Source organism: Mytilus edulis, chromosome 4 (genome assembly GCF_963676685.1).
Source record: "Mytilus edulis chromosome 4, xbMytEdul2.2, whole genome shotgun sequence".
In the NCBI taxonomy this organism is placed as follows: Eukaryota; Metazoa; Mollusca; class Bivalvia; order Mytilida; family Mytilidae; genus Mytilus; species Mytilus edulis.
In genome coordinates this window covers 4,040,174-4,059,779 of record NC_092347.1, presented here as the reverse complement: position 1 = coordinate 4,059,779, position 19,606 = coordinate 4,040,174, and the positions used below count along the sequence as shown (strand labels likewise).

At 32.6% G+C, this 19,606-nt stretch overlaps 2 protein-coding genes across 2 annotated transcripts in view; both read right to left on the bottom strand.

Moving 5' to 3' along the window:
* LOC139521662 (uncharacterized) overlaps positions 1-220 on the bottom strand; it is a 35,650-nt gene extending 35,430 nt beyond the window's left edge. Inside the window, exon 1 of the mRNA XM_071315163.1 lies at positions 137-220. Coding sequence (XP_071171264.1) covers positions 137-191 — 55 coding nt within the window. The 5' untranslated portion in view covers positions 192-220. The remainder of the gene's footprint in view (positions 1-136) is intronic.
* A 9,924-nt stretch (positions 221-10,144) lies between these two features.
* Positions 10,145-10,624, bottom strand: LOC139518634 (serine-enriched protein-like). Its single transcript, XM_071310110.1, has one exon. The coding sequence runs from the start codon at positions 10,622-10,624 to the stop codon at positions 10,145-10,147; it is 480 nt and encodes a 159-aa protein (XP_071166211.1).
* Positions 10,625-19,606: the final 8,982 nt, after the last annotated feature.

The window sequence follows — 19,606 nt, the reverse complement described above, 5'->3', positions numbered from 1 at the left end:
TAATTCTGATATTACATATATTAATAACAATGAAAATTACTATACTATTTTTATTAAAACTTTAAAAGTGAGAACCAAAATGAAATTCATCCCCAGATTTAGCCATCTCAACACAATTTTTAACGTTAATACTTACCTTCTGACGCACAAATTATAAGGACATATAATCCGATGAAATTGTTGTAAATCATTGTAATATATAAGGTGAACTAACAGTTCTGTCTAATTTGGAATCCACAGAAACACGAAAGGATAAATTAAATTATTTCAATTGTTAAACAAGTCAATAAAAGTATAGAGTATTTTTTCGAATACTGTTAGACCTTATGCAACTGGAAGTGAATCTACATCGAATTAATGTAACTAGAAGCGAATCTACATCGAGTTATGTTACGTATTTCTCATTACGAGGAAAACTTTGAGTATATATGTATGAGTCCTGTAATTAAGTTAGAATTGATGATATCAAATTAGAATAAAATGCAAAACTATGATTTTGAAAGCAGATTAGTTTACAATTTCTAACATTTTCAGGTTAATTTCGATAAATATGTGATTCCACAAAAGTGCGTCTATTCAGTATCATTAGATCAACGCAAGATAACTGAATACAAAGGGTTTCTATAATAATTATAGACTTTTAATTGACTTTTAAAAAGTCAATACAATAGTATTTGTACTGCAATAATGATATTGGACTATATTATTTCTTTGTATAAATAAAAGGAGATCTTGGTTTATATGTCAATGGGACAGCAACTCTTTTGTAAGGTTAACCAAAAGTCATCGAGTGTATTTACTGTAGGAGTGCAAAACAAGAGACAGTACCTGGTTTATATTTAAACAATGTCGTAATTACACTATCTTCACCTTGTTCTACATGATGTCAAAATTTATCATCAGAAGTAATTAAAATGTACCTGGATGCTTTTGAAAACATTTAATCAATTTTTATTGAAGAAAGAACGGAAATAGTACAAGGTTTCTGTGTGTGTTACATTTTAACGTTGCGTCGTATGTTTTCTCTTAATTTTGAGTGTAAATTCACATTGCGATAAGACGTGTCACGGTCTATCCCAAATTAATGTATTTGGTTTTGATGTTATATTTGTTTTTCTTGTGGGATTTTGTCTGATGCTTGGGCCGTTTCTGTGTGTGTTACATTGTAGTGTTGTGTCGTTGTTCTCCTCTTATATTTAATGCGTTTCCCTCAGTTTTAGTTTGTTACCCCGATTTTGTTTTTTGTCCATGGATTTCTTTGAAATTTTACATTGATATAGATATGTATGTAATAGTCTCTCATAGTTCTTTTAAGAATGGCACATACATAAATTTTACTTCTTTTTATATATCCATACACAAAGATGTGATATGAGTGCCAAGAGAAAACTCTTGCATACAAGTCAAAGTTTGTAAAAGTAACCCATTATAGGTCAAAGTAGGTCTTCAACACGGAGCCTTGACTCACAGCCAACCGCAAGCTATAATGGGCCCCAAAAATGACATGTAAATGGGAAAAACAACGGTCTTCTATACTATTAAACGAGAAGACCTCATTTTGTGTGTCGCTTCTCTTCTTTCCACAATAAATTAATCAACACGCCTCTGTGTCCTAAAGGTACAGTGCATAGTCGCATTTGTCATCCATTCATATGACTATTCAGATTGAGTTATTTTGGGAGAAAAACGATAAAAAAGGCATCCGGATATTGTCCCGTCATTGGACAAAATTTTAAGTCAGATTAGACTTCCGGTTTGCATTTTTCTGTATACTTTGAACGAATAAAGTGTATTTTCAGAATTCTATCTGCTATCATTTTCAAGTTTACTATCCACGGCGGTCACAGAGTTTATTAAGGGTCTGTATACTATATCTATGACCATCATGGATCGATTAGAAAACTTAGAATTGAAAGCAAATACACTTTATTTATATAGTAATGAACTCAGTAATGAATGTTCATAATATACAGATAAGCGCTTCATGTGAACTTTTGATACCTTTTTATGAAATTCTCCAGTCATTAAATCTTTTACAAAATTCATTGATTCCAAAAAAAAAAAAGAAGATGTGGTATAATTGCCATGTTGACAACTATCCACAAAATACCAAATTGACACAAAAATTAACAACTATAGGTCACCGTACGGCCTTCAACAACGAGCAACGCCCACACCGCATACTCAGCTTTAAAAGGCCCCGAAATAACAATGTAAAACAATTCAAACGAGAAAACTAGCGGCCTGATTTATGTTAAAAACATGAACGAAAAACAAGTGTGTAACACATTAACCATCGACAACCACTGAATTACAGGCTCTTTACTTAAAAATGTTCATAACATACTAAATGTATGTTCATATTGAAATTGATAGAAAACCAAAAATTGGGAATTTTGGAAATAAAGGAGGAGGGATAAAAAAAAACATTTTCCTGTCCCCAATAACCTATGACTTATGATACTTTTGCTGAATTCTCCAGTCATTCAATATTTTACAAAATTCTTCCAACAACACTTTACATACTTAAAACTACGCTCTGAATGCCCGCGATTTCGCGGGTGTGTTCTAGTATAAATATTAAAAACGAGAAAAACTTAAGAACCATATCATCAAACGACAACTACTGAACATCAGATTCCTGACTTAGGATAGCTGCAAACAAATGCAGCGGGTTTAAACGTTTTAATAGGTACCAAACTTTGCCCTGATCTGATACAATATGTTTTCTTTATATGTATCGTATTTTAAATGTATGTTGTATGTGGAGAGACTTTAATAGACTATTGAATCTGAATCCTCTATTGATCAATTTTTTTAATTTGAAATGTTAAACGCATACTTTACAAATAAAAAGACCGTCTTTGACACATTCCCCATTTCCTTTCTCAATTTTATTTAATTTAGTGTTGATATATGGACTATATTCCCTTACTTCGACAAATAAACCTTTATTTGATCAGAAAGTTAAACATCATTGATTTCTTTAGACGTTTATCAACTAGCACAAAATAACGAAAGTTTTCTTTCAAATATGACAAATAGTGTTGTATAAATATGAAAAATATATGTTTGAGGCTTCTAAACCATGACAGACGGATGACTGAGATACAGTGCAGCACCAGCTGCTGGTTTCTTGGTCACATAAGGTATAGATTTGTTTCTGAGAGGTTGAACATCATCACATGTAGTATTAGTATTCGTTGAACTCATTACTCCTAGTATTGACTTCAATTGCTAGAATGTTGACTTACTAAATCCAACTTTGAAGGCATTACTAGAAGTTCAAAATATATAAGTATTGATCAATAGTTCAAGCAATGCTAAACTTAAATTTTTTGGCACAATGTTTAAGATGTGAATTTGTAAAAACAAATGTACATGTTCAATCATCACTGCCGTCATTCGGTATAATTATGATAAAAAAAGTTATAGAAGCCGAGCAATATATTCTTGTCTTTCGATTTTGCTAATGTGCTTTTTTTTTATGCATTTTTGTGTTTCTTTGTAACATATGACGTGAATCTGTATTTATGCATCCCGTCATTGTGTTATTGTGCTATGGTAAAATGTTTGCTATGGTGAATTTTTGTATCCCTTTCTTATTTTTGCCAATATTCTTGTCAAATGCCTTTTTTGTATTTCTTTGTAACATATTTGTTTGTTTTTTATATTGATTAAAATTACAACACAATGTTAACTTATTTACCCCTTTTTGACATTTTTACCTGTAATGTCTGTTTGTTTTGTTCACACAACGCTGTCAATATAATAGAATTGTGTGCGACTGTCATACCAGTGAGAGGTTTAGCTAGCTTTAAAACCAAGTAAGAAAATGCTTGTAGCAAGTCAGAGAATATGACAGTTTCTATGCATTCGTTTAATATGTTTGAGCTTTTGATTTTGCTATTTGACTACGGCCTTTCCGTTTTGAGTTTTCCTTGGAGTTTGGTATTTTTGTTATTTTACTTTGTTTTAATCTATTTTTGTTTTGCCATTCATTCTTTTCTTACATGAATAACCAGTATAAAAAAGTCATTTGGACTGGCTTACTTATCCCTCAATTTAAACCCTGGAAATCAATTAACTGCAGTGAGTAAATAAACTCATCATAGATACCAGGATTGAAATTTTATATTTACGCCAGACGTGCGTTTCGTTTACAAAAGACTCATCAGTGACGCTCGAATCAAAAATTGTTAAAAAGGCCAAATAAAGTACAAAGTTTAATAGCATTGAGGACCAAAAATTCCTAAATTTTTGTGCCAAATAAAGCAAAGGTAATCAAACAGCTTTTATCTGAACAACAAAAGCAAGACCATTGTAACTTTTGAAATTACTCGTAGATTGAAGTCAGTCAATTCTGTTCCGCTAGTAACATTCGAGTTTTACTGGTTTTAAAACCCGTGGATGAAACATCGTCTGCAATAGGGCGGATTCGATAGTAATTATTGCTTGATAAACCCTTGACCTTCTCAAATGAGACGAAAAATCGGTGAATGAAAATTACAAATAATACGAACATTAAAGATACTTATAGACTAGACTGATTCGAAAGAAACAAAATAGACATTAAACCAATAAAAAAGCACAAATACCACACTGTACGCTCAACACTTAGCAGCAAAACCCACACGGATCTACAATTACATTATATGTGCAACATAGTTCAGCGTTCCATAGTATGGCATGTGTCGTTAAAGGCGTAAAATGGTGAAATTTTATAAAAACAAACAAAGGATAAAACTAAAGGAAAGGGTAATAAAAAAGCGTAAGCTGAAGAAAGATTAGCAAATATCATGGCGAAATAGACAAAGACTGCAAAACACGAGAAGAAACAACTCCGACTCAAACTAGCTTTCATTTACTGCGAGTAATGTAAGATCGCTTCTTTGTGTCGCTACTGTGTGTTTTTAAGTTATTCGTTTTCTTTATATCGATCTAAAAGCTTTAGCCCTTTTTAACTTATGTGTAAATTTTGTAGTTATGTTTTGCCGTAACACCACTATCCCAGTTTATAGGGAGGTTTTGGTCCTAGCAAATATGTTTAACGCCGCAACATTCTATATGTGCCTGTCCCTAGTCAGCATCCTGTAATTGTTCATTTGTTGTTTTGTTCATGTATTGAGCCGTTGCTTTTGTATTTCAAATTGTTTTACATTTTGTTATGTCGGGGCCTTTTAAAGCTTTCTTTGCATTATGGGTTTTTATAATATATCATTGTTGAAGGCAGTACGGCTATCCATAGTTACTAGCATCTTCGTCAATTAGTTACTGGTTATCGTTATCTCATTAGCAATTATACCACAACTTCTAATTTAATAAAGAATATCTCAGAGTTAAACTTAGTTGGACTGGAAACAGCTGCTTTTCTAGTTGCATCCTTTGTGATTCCCATTGCAACAAAAGATGATTGTATGGTTATAGTAGCGTTCTAGCTAATATAAACATATTTATAGTAAAATACGATTGCAGTTTGGTCGTATTTTTTTTATCCTTCTAGTGTTGATATTTAACTGTGTCAATTACAATAATTTTGAAATGTTAATATTGTATACTAGATACATGTGTACCTCTGGTGGTAGTGCCCGTTACATCTCATTACGGGTATTTAAAAGGTTTATCAGAATTAAATCGAATACATGTAATTTCTAAAACCGTTTAAATGTTTTATTGAAACTTTAAAAGGTCAGAACCAAGATGAAATGTTTCCTCTACAAATTTAGCCATCTCAACACAGTTTTTAACGTTAATACTTACCTTCTGACGCACAAATTATAAGGACATATAATCCGATGAAATTGTTGTAAATCATTGTAATATATAAGGTGAACTAACAGTTCTGTCTAATTTGGAATCCACAAAAACACGAAAGGATAAAATTAAATTATTTCAATTGTTGTACACGTCAATAAAAGTATAGAGTTTTATTCGAATTCTGTTAAACCTTTCTGCAACTCGAGGTGAATCTACATCGAATTATTCGACCTTAATGCAACTCGAAGTGAATCTACATCGAGTTGTGTTACGTATTTCTCATTACTTATCGAGAAAACTGCGAGTATATATATGAGTCCTGTAATTACGTTAGAATTGATGATATCAAATTAGAATAACATGCAAAACTATGATTTGGAGAGCAGATAAGTTTACAATTTCTAACATTTTCAGGTTAATTTCCATAAATATGTGATTCCACAAAAGTGCGTCTATTCGGTATCATTGGATCAACGCAAGATAACTAAATACAAAGGGTTTCTAAAATAATTAAAGACTTTTAAAAAACTTGACTGTAAGTGTTGCTATCCACCAATTGCAATTCATTCAAAACTTTGACCAAATTGCAATTTGTTTTATTAAACCAAATTGTTCAACTGGTCAGAAATTTGAACCAACTGCTGTAGAAAACCACAGTCAAGTCGTGAAAGTGCAAGGTGATAAAATAAAACATACTTATAATCCTATAAGACTTTAACTCCACTTTATTGATGGTATATATCAATCTGTATAGTTATATTATAGCCATTACCATACTAAAGGTGAACTGTTTTATTTTGAATTGCTATAAAAATGTCCAAACTAAGCTTTTATATAGTTTTTCTTTCGAAAAGTATTCTATATTCATAAGAATCACACATTGTGTGAATAAAAACATTTCATATTCAGTAAAATATTTGTGAAATTGCAATATGTTTGTAGGAAGGGGAGATAATCTTTTTTGGTTTCAAAAAATCTTTATTCAAAAGAATAGTAAGGAAACTTATCAATAGCATATTGTTATTTCACACGTATTTTACTGAATATATGATGTATTATTTTAAATGATATATGATTCTTATAAATATAAAATCCTTTTCGAAAGAAAAACTATATAAAAGCTTAGTTTGGACATTTTTATAGCAATTAAAAATAAAACATTTTACCTTTAGTATGGTAATGGCTATAATATAACTATACAGATTGATAGACAAATTTAGTAATAACATCATTAAAGGAGAGTTAAAATCTTATAGGATTGTAAATATATTTTATTTTACCACCTAGCACTTTCACATTTTGACTGAACAATTTGTTCAATATTCTGACCAGTTGAACAATTTGATTTTATAAAACAAATTGCAATTTGGTCAAAATTTTGAATGAGTTGCAATTGGTGGATAGCAACACTAACAGTCAAGTCACTGTAATTGACTTTTAAATTGTCAATACATTAGTTTTGTACTGCAATAATGTTATTGGACTATATTATTTCTTTGTATAAATAAAACGAGATCTTGGTTTATATGTCATTGAAACAGCAACTCTTTGATAAGGTTAACTAAAAGACATCGAGTGTATTTACTGTAGAAGTGCAATTATTTCAAAAGAAACAAGAGAAAGTACCTGGTTTATATTTAAACAATGTCGTAATTACACTATCTTTACCTTGTTCTGCATGATGTCAAAATTTATCATCAGAAGTAATTAAAATGTACCTGGGTGCTTTTGAAAAATTTAATCATTTTTTATTGAAAAAAGAACGGAAATGGTACAAGGAATTTTTCAATACATACACAGAACGTACATTAAGAATTATTTGTTTTTCAGTAGAATAAATAGTTTAGAACAAGTTAAAGCCGCTGTATTTGAGAACTACTAAACATTCTAAAAAGGGTATTCTAAATTCTATTTACATTTTTTTCTCATTCTTTTTATCACTTTTTTTTTCTTTGTTTAATAAGTCTGTTTAGTCGTTATATAATAATTAAAATAAAAACTTGTATTGATATACACAGCTACTTTTGCATAGGTACTATTTCTGTACCAAAAATCTGTAGTACTGGAAATCTACTTTTAATATTCAGTACTATTTTGTTACTTTAAAATTATTGTAATATTTAGGTACCTGTATTTTACAGTACTTGATTTGTACTTGAAATTTAAGTACCAGTACTACAGATTTTTTGTTGCATGGTTACATTTTCAGCATTTTGAAAGTTTGTCTTCTTCAAATCTCATAAAGTTATGATGTTCAAACACGGAATACGATGATCATTTTTGGTATTATTTTTGTACCAATATTTTAAGTACAAATCAAGTACTGGAAAAAACAAGAACCTAAATATTACAATAATTCTAAAGTAAAGAAATAGTACTAAATATTAAAAGTAAATTTCCAGTACTACAGATTTTAAGTACAGAAATAGTACAGAAATAGTACCTATGCAAAAGTAGCTGTGTAGCAAAAATAAAGTTTTAAGCTAACCAAAATGCAAATCTATATATAGCATATTTAATTAGATATACATAGGGAGACATAATGTTTGTCAAATGCGCCTTTCGCTTGTTTCTTTCTATATCATTTTTCATCTGATTGAATTCATATGGTTTCTTATTTCAGTCAGTAGAATTTCACTCCCTAAAATTAATACTGAAAATTAACAAATTCAGCAGACCTTCTTGGACCATGTGACATGTTTAGTGTAAAAACCATGTTTAATTTGACCTGTCAGTCTGTCTTTTCTAAACATAAGTGGAGCAAGTCGTTTTAATGTCTAGGTGTGTGAAGGTTTTAGTAATTTCATAAAAAATAGTTTTGGACAAGTTGCTTAGTCTTGAGTTTTCCATGTTGTGTATTGTGTACAATCATTTGCCTGTTTATCTTTGTTCTTCTTTAGCCATGGCGTTGTCAGTTTATTTTCAATCTATGAGTTTGAATGTCCCTCTGGTATCTTTCGCCTTTCTTTTGAGGAATAATGACGTTTCAAATTTGTCAGGGTAAATCCTAAAGGAAATTTGGGTGCCTATGATAACCAATGACTACAATTCCGAACCACACCACTCCTGGACTAAATTAAAACTGAATTGGTTCCCGAAGTGGGGATTAATCTAACTTTAAATATCTATTAAATATATTATATAAGTATAGATTAGATTTAAAGAATGAAGAGGGATACTAATGGGTCAAGCACACCAGTTTTATGATTTTGTTATGTGTGTGATTTACCAAGATATAAACATCACCCACTCACAATGAGCTGAAAGGTGTGGATATTCCATTATACATATCAAAACGAAAAAAAAACGAAATAATATACAGGTCTCAACTTAGTTCCTTAAACATATAATATGATATCTAAACAATGAAGTTGCATGTCATCCTGACATTATGGAAATTTTAATGGATTTGTCATCTGTTCTAACTCAACGACGATTGTTGATGCGTTGACTGATTGCAAAAAATTTTGTTTGAACTTCAAAAGGAAGCCCATGATGTAAATTTTACTAAAAGATGACCGCGAAAGTCTTTCTTATTTTGTAAAAAAAAATATGTATTGTTCTTAGCATTTTTAGTGTTTTGTCGTTATAGTTTTGGCCAGATCCCATTATCTTCAACAATATGAAAGATATTCATTTTCAATTGATTTTAAAATAATGAGTTTGGAAACTGGCTGTAACCATATGACATATGTAAAGTTGTCATTTGCAAGAAACAGAAACAGTAATCAATTTTTTATACTCAATCTTGGTGAAATTTAGATGACCTAAGACCACATTTTCATCGGGGAGAATTGTTATTATTTTAAGAAACCTTTTGGTCATATTTATAGCATGTAATCAAGTACTTGAACCTTGCATATAATACGTAGCTTTAGATGTTGGCCGTTTCCGATAAATGTTGCTTCGGTGCACCAAAAAAGTAAAAACATCCTTGCCTTTTAAATATTCGGCTTTGAGCGTTCCTGATGAACGACGCATAAAGTTATGACGTCTTCGTTTTTTCATTTCCTTATTATATGGTGGGTTTTTTTTTTACAGTTACGGGTTTAGCATTTCTAATTGTATATCCTTTTATGTCATCAAAGTGATACTTACAGCTTATTGTAATATGATAAGATATTGTCTTCTACATATTGTTTAATGATAACACTACTATGTGAATTCCAACATTTTCGTTGGAGGCAGAAAAATTGGTACATTAGACATTGTTTTAATAACAAAGTATGTGAATTCAGTAAAAGAGTCAAAGTAGAGATTATAAATTTTATTTTTGACATAAGCACTTTTAATAGATCTACATTTCGTAAGCACTATTATATAGTTCGTAAAAATTGTATTTAAACAACAGTCTCTTTTCTTCTTAAGGGACTAATTTCCTGCGAAATTAAAGCATGCGTTTAATCTCCTTTGCAGCACAGTGTCCAGAATATCTGTCGGTCTCGTTCTGGAGTATTGGTATGTTGGTTGTTGTAGTAGAGCAACGTCTCAAATACCCCCAGCATGCATCACTCAACTCTGGAACATCATATTCTTCAGCAGCACATGTCATTCCAACAACTGTAGTTACGTCCATAACGACACTTCCGGTGTGTACAAATATGAGGAATTGTCTAAACACATCAATGTCGTAGTTATTTATGGATATGTGTTTGTTGATGTTTTTCTTTGTTTTTCTCTGAATCTGCGGACTATTATGTTGTAGAATCATATCTTGAAGTACTTTACTTCTTGACCCAATGACTGCCTTTAAACCATGGACAAGGAAGCGTTGTGGTCCAATTTCAAAAGTAACATCACAAAGTTGTGGCATAGACAAGATGTACTTGATATTGTTGACTACTGTTTCTGTATTGGTCACGTGCATGGTTTCACCAGGATCTTCAAGGTCATGCAAATCATCACCTTCATCGTCAATTTCACTTGAAATGTCAGTTTCTGAAGAAAAACCGCTGTTGCTGTTATCTGATTCACCTCCCGATGGTTATTGTAAGGGAGCTACCATTTGATTTTTATGGGGGGGCTAGGATGAAAAATTTTGTCCTGCTTTTTTTTTTAGTTGTAATCTCTGTCCTGCCTTTTTATTTTTTACTCTATTCGGTCCTGCCTTTTTTTTTTACTAGTTTATCCTGACTTTTTTTACACAAATTGTCATCCTGCCTTTTTTTTTACCGAGTTGCTCATCCTGCCTTTTTTTTTTACTAAAAACTCCTGTCCTGCCTATTTTTTTCAAATTTCATCCTAGCCCCCCCCCCCCCCCCCCCCCCCCCCCCATAAAAATCAAATGGTAGCTCCCTAATATCGTGTATATACATTGTATAAATTTGAAGAAGGTGTCTTACATTACCACAACAGTAGTATATATAATGCGCTGGACCTCTATTCTTATGTTTAACGACTGCTGGTTATTGTAATATAGGGTTATTGCATAAATATTGGGGAATATTGTCCCGAGTATAATTTTATATTGCACGAGCTTGCGAGTGCAATATATGTTCTACGAGGGACAATATTCCCCAATATTCATGCAATAACCCTTTTATTGTATAGCAATATTATATTTGAAAGTAAAAAATGGTTTGAAACTGTGGTTTTGTCGTTGATGACGTTATGAATTTTGAAGATTTATTGCACTAGTGCAAGTGCAATAATGGAATTTATTGCATGCTAACTTTTGGTTACTTTCTATGGGAAATATTATATTGCTATACAATAATATCGTGTAAATACATTGCATAATTATAAGTAGTGTGTCTTATATTACCAGAACAGTAGTATATATATATATATATATATAATGCACTGAACCTCTATTCTTATGTTTAACGACTGCTGGTTATTGTAATATCGTATAGTTTCATTATTTTTATCTCGTTTCTTCTTTTTTATATAGATTAGACCGTTGGTTTTCCTGTTTGAATGGTTTTGAAAAGCTTCATTTATCATTTTTGTGGCCCTTTATAGTTTTTTTGGCCTATAAAGGTTTACTTTTGAAGATTGTGACATGGATATAGGGTTGTCTCATTAGCATGCACAGTGGCGGATCCAGGGGGGGGGGGGGGGTTCCGGGGGTGCGCACCCCCCCCTTTATTTTTGCCGATCAATGCATTTGTATCGGGACATATGTTTTGCACCCCCCCCCCCCCCCTTTTGCCCTGGGTGCCCTGGGTTAGCACCCCCCCCCCCCTTTCGAAAATTCCTGCATCCGCCCCTGATGCATATTATATCTTCTTATATTTAAGAACACACTAGCCACTTGTATTTTTGTCCATCTGATAAGTTAAGCCTTTTTCAACTGATTTTTATAGTTCGTTCTCATGTTTTACTGTTATACCACTGTCTCAGGTTAGGGGAGGGTTGGGATCCCGCTAACATGTTTAACCCCGCCACATTATTTATGTATGTGCCTGTCCCAAGTCAGGGGCCTGTAATTCAGTGGTTGTCGTTTGTTTATGTGTTACATATTTAGTTTTTCGTTCATTTTTTTTTTATAAATAAGGCCGTTAGTTTTCTCGTTTGAATTGTATTACATTGTCTTATCGGGGCCTTTTATAGCTGACTATGCGGTATGGGCTTTACTCATTGTTGAAGGCCGTACGGTGACCTATAGTGGTTAATGTCTGTGTTATTTTTGTCTTTTGTGGATAGTTGTCTCATTGGCAATCATACCACATCTTCTTTTTTTTATAGATATGCCAAAAGCGCTTTAAATCATATAGCCAAAAAAGGCCCAATCTAAAAAAAAAAGATTGTTCTTTCGACGGTCTGCGTTCATACCGTAGACTACACATCATAAGGAGCATGTTTTGTCACATACACATACAAAATCTATCTGATAAAAAAAAATTAAAAGAATTTAAAAATCTGAAGATATGCAGCAGCCGATGTATGAAGAATGTTTAAAGGGAAACTCCGCGAAAAAAATTATATTTTGACCCTTTAAGCTTAAAAACTCTATACTATTTTTTTTCTAGATTCAAAGATTTTTTTGTTTATTATTTACAATACTTCGTAGCACAAAACGAAGCACAATACCACGAATAAAAATGCGATGTCGGTATTTGTCACCGAGACAGAACAATGATTCAATATATAGAGGTCGTGCATTATACGGCATTCAACAACAGACACGTGTTTACAGTTTGTCACGTTCTGACTCGCACGAGTCTTAAATCTTTGAACAAGAATATACATAACAACATAACGATTTCTCGGAGTATTGAAAAGTTAACCAAGTATTTACAAATACAAGAGTGATGTAAGTAACTTTAATTTCAAAAATCAATGACAAGAAAAATGCCAAAGTCCAGAAATATTAACTATCATTTGGCTAAACAATGACACTGTATTTCTTTTATGGGGAAACCTAAATCAATATTTATCTTGAAAGAGACAATACATCTAAAAAATGGTGATATAATAGAAGAGTCAATAAAGTGAAAACAGTGACTAGAAGGTAAACATATTATGGTACTTGAATTAACAATCGACTTTGATAAACAGAGCCTTTCAAAAGGTTAATTTCTTTGTAAAGTTACATATTCATATACAGTGGCAAATTGAGTTCAAGCAAGCAGTCTTAAGGTTCCACTAAAGTCAAAATATAGGACACTACAGAAATATATAAATTTTGCCTGTATTTTTCAACCTATAATGAATAAAGTCCTACACTATGGGAACATATGTTCATTTAAACATACTTAACATATTCACACTGTGAAAATTGTAAATAAACTTGAAATTTTTATGTTGTGGCCAAACCGGTTTTGGGGATGAACACTACATTTTTCAAAAATTCTGGAGGCCTGTGAGATGACTTATTTTGTTTAAAATTGGTATAGACGAATACTGTCACATGTAATGCAGTACAAGCTAGTGTTTATTTGTCAACAAAATATGTTTCAATGACATTTTTGTCCAATTTCTGTAATGTACTTTTGGTATTCGTTCACTTAGATACACGAAATTAACTGAAACTCGTAAATCAATACCTTTTTTAAAAATCAACACTAGCTTGTACTGCATTATATGTTACAATATGCATTAATACCAATTTAAAACAAATTAAAAAAAAATGGAAAATAAAGTGTTCACCCCCAAAACCGGTTTGGCCACAACATAAAAATTTGAAGTTGATTTACAATTTTCACAGTGTGTATATGTGTATTATGTTTGAATGAACATCTGTTTCAATAGTTTTTTTATTTTCTTCATTATAGGTTAAAAAATACAGACAAAGTTTACATGTTTATGAAGTGTCCTATATTTTGACTTTAGTGGAACCTTAATTCTAGTTCTCACAGCCATTTACCCTCTTAGAACAGCAAAGTATCTTGTTGCTACAAGAGAGATTTTTGTTTACGATCCATAAGACGATTTTATTGAAGTTATGGATGGTGGTCCTTATCTTTTGTGTTCATAATTTTGTGGTCATTATTCTCTTTTCTACATGTCAACCTCATTATTTCCCTATAGGATTCTGTTAATTGTAAGTATGTACTTATACTTGGTACTTCAAGACCCGTTTGACAATTGGTCTGTACAGGGAAATTAATATAGAGAAAACAAAAGTTAAATAATAAATATAAATTAATTTGATTATGATGTAAAAAAAGATTTAGATAGTAAAAATAAATTTGTTTTTTATGTCAAACTTTGAAAGCATATATTCAGTGGAGCTCCATATCCCGTCACTATTTAGTGTGAAGTGTCGTAGAGAAAGACTGAGGTTGGAATTGCAGATGATTTATTGAGTCACATTGTAAATTTATATGTTTGCTCAATTAAATACAAATGTTTGATATATGTAATCATAAGTATGGAGTTTCCTGTACTTTTTAAACGATGTGTTTCTGATATTACAAAACTGTTATTCTGTGAACTGATAAAATGTGTCATGTCATAACGTTTAGTTCGTTCTCAATTTACTTGCTTAGCTTTTCAATTTGGTTAGGTCTTCTTTAGAATTTATGGTAAACTTATTGTTTACCTGTCCTGTATAGAAAATAATAGTCTGTACCTTGGTTATAATGTAATGGTTTATTGTGGGTTCGCTTGAGTTCACATCTTTTTTTGTTCGTATACATTCTAACGGTTAGAAAATTATAAAGTCATTTATAAATGTTCCCTTGTATCACAAATTGGTGTTAATTCTAATAGAGTTTGGTAACGAGATACTGTGAACAAGACTTTGGTGGTCTGGAGTCTAGTGTGATGATGTTACTAGACAGTTTTGATCATGTTTTTTTTTCTCCAGGTCATATAATGTGGTATTCAACCCCTCGTTTTTAGACGATCAATACATTTGAATGGGGACATATAGTTGGAAACCCCTCTTCTCTTTCGAAAATGCCTGGTTTTTCGCCCCTGGCAATGGACGTCAAGTAATGATAAAAGCTCATTATGATCCATGAAAATTAGGTCAAGATCAAATAAAGCCCGCCAGTCCGAGATGTAAACCTTGCAATTATTTTATTAACCAATAGTTGAATTATTGCCTACAGTATCTGAGGAACAGAACTTTAGCACAAAAACCTAAGGTTGACCAATGAACCATGAAAATGAGGTCAAAGTAGGTGAACCATAGGCGTAAAGTTCTTTATCCGCCACTGTGAACCCTGCTGATGGACATATTTACCTTATATTCAACCCTTACAGCAAATACATGTATACTTATTTCTAATAGTATCTAACAAACAGAACTACCAATGAAAACTTAACACTGACCAATTAGCCATACAAATGAGGTTAAAGCAGGTAAACCTGCAAGACAAACATGAACATCTTGTTATCATTTAATACACCAATATAGATGACTTATTGCTTATTGTGTCTTAGAAAAGGATCCAACCGAGAAAACTAAGCATTGACAATTGAACCATGAACATGAGGTCAAGTCAAATGAGCCCAGTAGATAGCATACCTTACAATCATCCTTCATAACATCAAGGAAAGAGCCTGTTATTGAGTGGTTGTCCTTGGTTGTATCCTTCATAACACCAAGGAAAGAGCCTGTTATTGGGTGGTTGTCCTTGGTGGAAAGAGCCTGTTATTGAGTGGTTGTCCTTGGTGGAAAGAGCCTGTTATTGAGTGGTTGTCCTTGGTGGCTATCTGTCCTAACACCAAGGAAAGAACCTGTTATTGGGTGGTTGTCCTTGGTGGCTATCTGTCATAACACCAAGGGAAGAGCCTGTTATTGAGTGGTTGTCCTTGGTGGTAAGAGCCTGTTATTGGGTGGTTGTCCTTGGTGGCTATCTGTCATAACACCACGGGAAGAGCCTGTTATTGAGTGGTTGTCCTTGGTGGTAAGAGCCTGTTATTGGGTGGTGGTCCTTGGTGGTAAGAGCCTGTTATTGAGTGGTTGTCCTTGGTTGTATCTGTCCTAACACCAAGGAAAGAGCCTGTTATTGGGTGGTGGTCCTTGGTGGCTATCTGTCCTAACACCAAGGAAAGAGCCTGTTATTGAGTGGTTGTCCTTGGTGGTAAGAGCCTGTTATTGAGTGGTTGTCCTTGGTGGCTATCTGTGATAGTGGTTTCACATTTTATAATGTAGGTCTTTGAAGCTGCCTATCAGGTACAGGTTTTGCTCATTGTTGAGGGCCCTACAGTGATCTATAACTGCTTATATTCATATCAACTCTTATTGATAGTTGTCTCATACCATATCCCCTTATTTGTATAATGCAAGCTGAGATTACAATAAGTCTTTTAGAAATTGGCTTCTATTTTGTAAGGAAGAGTGCACACCCTGAAATGTCTCACTTTCTTAACTGACCATTGATTTTATGTTAATAGAACTACATATAAAGAGGTCAAGGTCAGATAAACCAAATATGAAGTACATGTGCACCGCACCTTACAATCATTCAATACACAAAATAAATTTGATGCTTATAGTTGGTAAAAAACAAACTTAACCTGGAAAGCTAATCATTGACCTATGAACTATGAAAATGAGATCAGATGAATCATGCAAAACAGACATGTACACCTTACAATCAAAAATATAAAACAACACGTTTAATAATTTATTGCGTCCGAAGCGCTTTTCTGGATTTACCTTCATCAGGAACGCTCAAAGCCAAACATTTGAAATCCAAAGATGTATAAGTACCGAAAATCGTTGAAGAGCTATAGGTTAAAAATACCTAAAATAAATAGCCAAATTCATCTAAAGCCAACTTTGCCTGAGGGAGTTGAAACCTTAGTTTCATAATAATTTCAAAATTTTTAAACGGACAATTTTAGTAAAGTTTGTTTAATCATGTCAGTACCGAAGCACTTGACTACTGAGCTGATGATACCCTCGGGGACTGATAGTCCACCAGCAGAGGTATCGACCCAGTGATGTAAAAATATAAAACAACATGTTTAATAATTTATTGCGTCCGAAGCGCTTTTCTGGATTTACCTTCATCAGGAACGCTCAAAGCCAAACATTTGAAATCCGAAGATGTATAAGTACCGAAAATCGTTGAAGAGCTATATGTTAAAAATACCTAAAATAAATAGCCAAATTCATCTAAAGCCAACTTTGCCTGAGGGAGTTGAAACCTTAGTTTCATAATAATTTCAAAATTTTTAAACGGACAATTTTAGTAAAGTTTGTTTAATCATGTCAGTACCGAAGCACTTGACTACTGAGCTGATGATACCCTCGGGGACTGATAGTCCACCAGCAGAGGTATCGACCCAGTGATGTAAAAATATAAAACAACACGTTTAATAATTTATTGCGTCCGAACATTAAACATTAAACATAGTTGATCTATTGCTTGTAGTATTTAAGAAACAAAGTTAACTATAAAAACTGAACATAAACCAATGAACTTTGATAATGAGGTCAAGGTCAGATGATACCTGCCAGATAGACTAATACACCTGACCTATTGATTATAGTAAAAGAAAATAAGACCAAAACACAAAAACTTAACACTGAGCAATTGACCATGAAAATGAGGTCAAGTCATCGTCAAGGAACATATAAAATATGTTGATACACCAAATAAAGTAATGTGGTCAATTTGATTGACAGTTTAGGAGGTTGGGCATTGTAATTAAAGGTCCACATTGTCCCTGAATGGTTGATGATAATGACAGTTGTCAATCATCTAGTTTTGTATCAATATGTTTAAAAAAAAAAAAAGCCTTTCCATCAAAACACCTTAATGACATACATTCTTGAATGAATTACTCCAATAATATACCCATTTGATTACAGTTTATATGTATATTATGTGCACATACATGAGAACTATAGGGAACTATATTTAAATGTGAATACATTTAGTAATAGTATGTAACCTGTTGTGTTGTTAGGGAGGCCAGTGCCTAAGGAAAGAGTTAGAACAAGTTCCAATCTTTCCAAAAACTAGCCCTTGTTCACAGATAGATGAAATAAGATCATGGTCAGATGAAAACTGTTTGATGGGCATGAAAGCATTGCAAGGTATGCACATACTTTTAAAATATAGTTATCCTATTACTCATAAGAAAGAATTAACATTACAAAAATTTTTTTAACCTTTTTTCAAGTATTCATTGAACAATGAAAATGCGGTCAATGACAATGGACATGTGACAGACCGAAACTTCATAAAATAAGGCATCTATATACAAAGTATATAGCATCCATGTCTTCCACCTTCTATAATATAAAGCTTTTAAGAAGTTAGGTAACACTGGCGCCAGATCACTTTCTCTATGTCAGCTCTCTGCGACAGAAGTAGCAGGCTCCACAAAAACAACAACGCAACAAGATTGACAATAAATAAACTATTGACACAGAGATATGTTGCCTGTTGACAGAAAATTCAGAAAAAGACAATCTGATAAACAGCAACATTGCTAATTAATTCAAAGTTAACCTAGGGGGCAGAAAAACTGAGATGTACTGATAATAATGCAACTTTATAGAAAATATCATTGATCTAACACATGTAGTTCCTTCTTAACTGCAACATTTTAATCAGAAGATGAAATATAAGCTTGTAAGCTTACTTATTCATTATGGCACCCTCAACGGAGTTGGGGTGACATATTGTTATTCTACGTTTCTTTTTTTTCTTATTTTTATGTCACCCGATCGACAATGTCGGGTGACATATTGCTTTTCCTCTGTTTCTTTTTCCCTATTATTATTATTATTTTTCTTCCACCTAATTTTGTCCGCTCGCTTTCTCAGAGCCAAAGGAACCAATCTGAACGATGGTGCACTATAACAAGGAACCCTGACTTTCCTGTTGCTTTTCAATATTGGCACTAAAAAAATGGCTGCCATCACCATGGAAACGGAAAAATGGTGAAAAAATATAATTTTGGAGTTAGGTAGATTGTTTGAGAATGCTTAACCTTAAAATCTTTAGATTTTAATACAATGTAGGTGCCCACTATATACTGCTTTGGGATGATTTTGGCAATCATTGGAACTGCTATGTTGCCATGGATACTACACCAAAAATTTCAAAAAAATGAAAATGCTCCAAATTTTTTGAAATTCTAGCATAACGATGAGCAACTTTGGAAAATGTGGAATTTGGCGTTGGAATTTCCAAAATGTCAGCCGTTTCCATGGAAACAATGCAAAAAGGTCAAAATGCTCCAAAAACTTCAGGGTTTGGTGAATAACTTTGGTATGCTTGAACTTAAAATCATCAAATTTTTATACCATATAGTTGTCCACTATATACCGGTTTTGAATGATTATGACAATCATTGGAACTACTCTGTTACCATGGATACAGGATCAAAAAATTTCAAAAATTTCAAAATAATCCAAAATTGATGAAACTTAATATTATTGTTGACTGCCAAGTCTGGATGAGACTTTTGACTTTGGAATTTCCAAAAT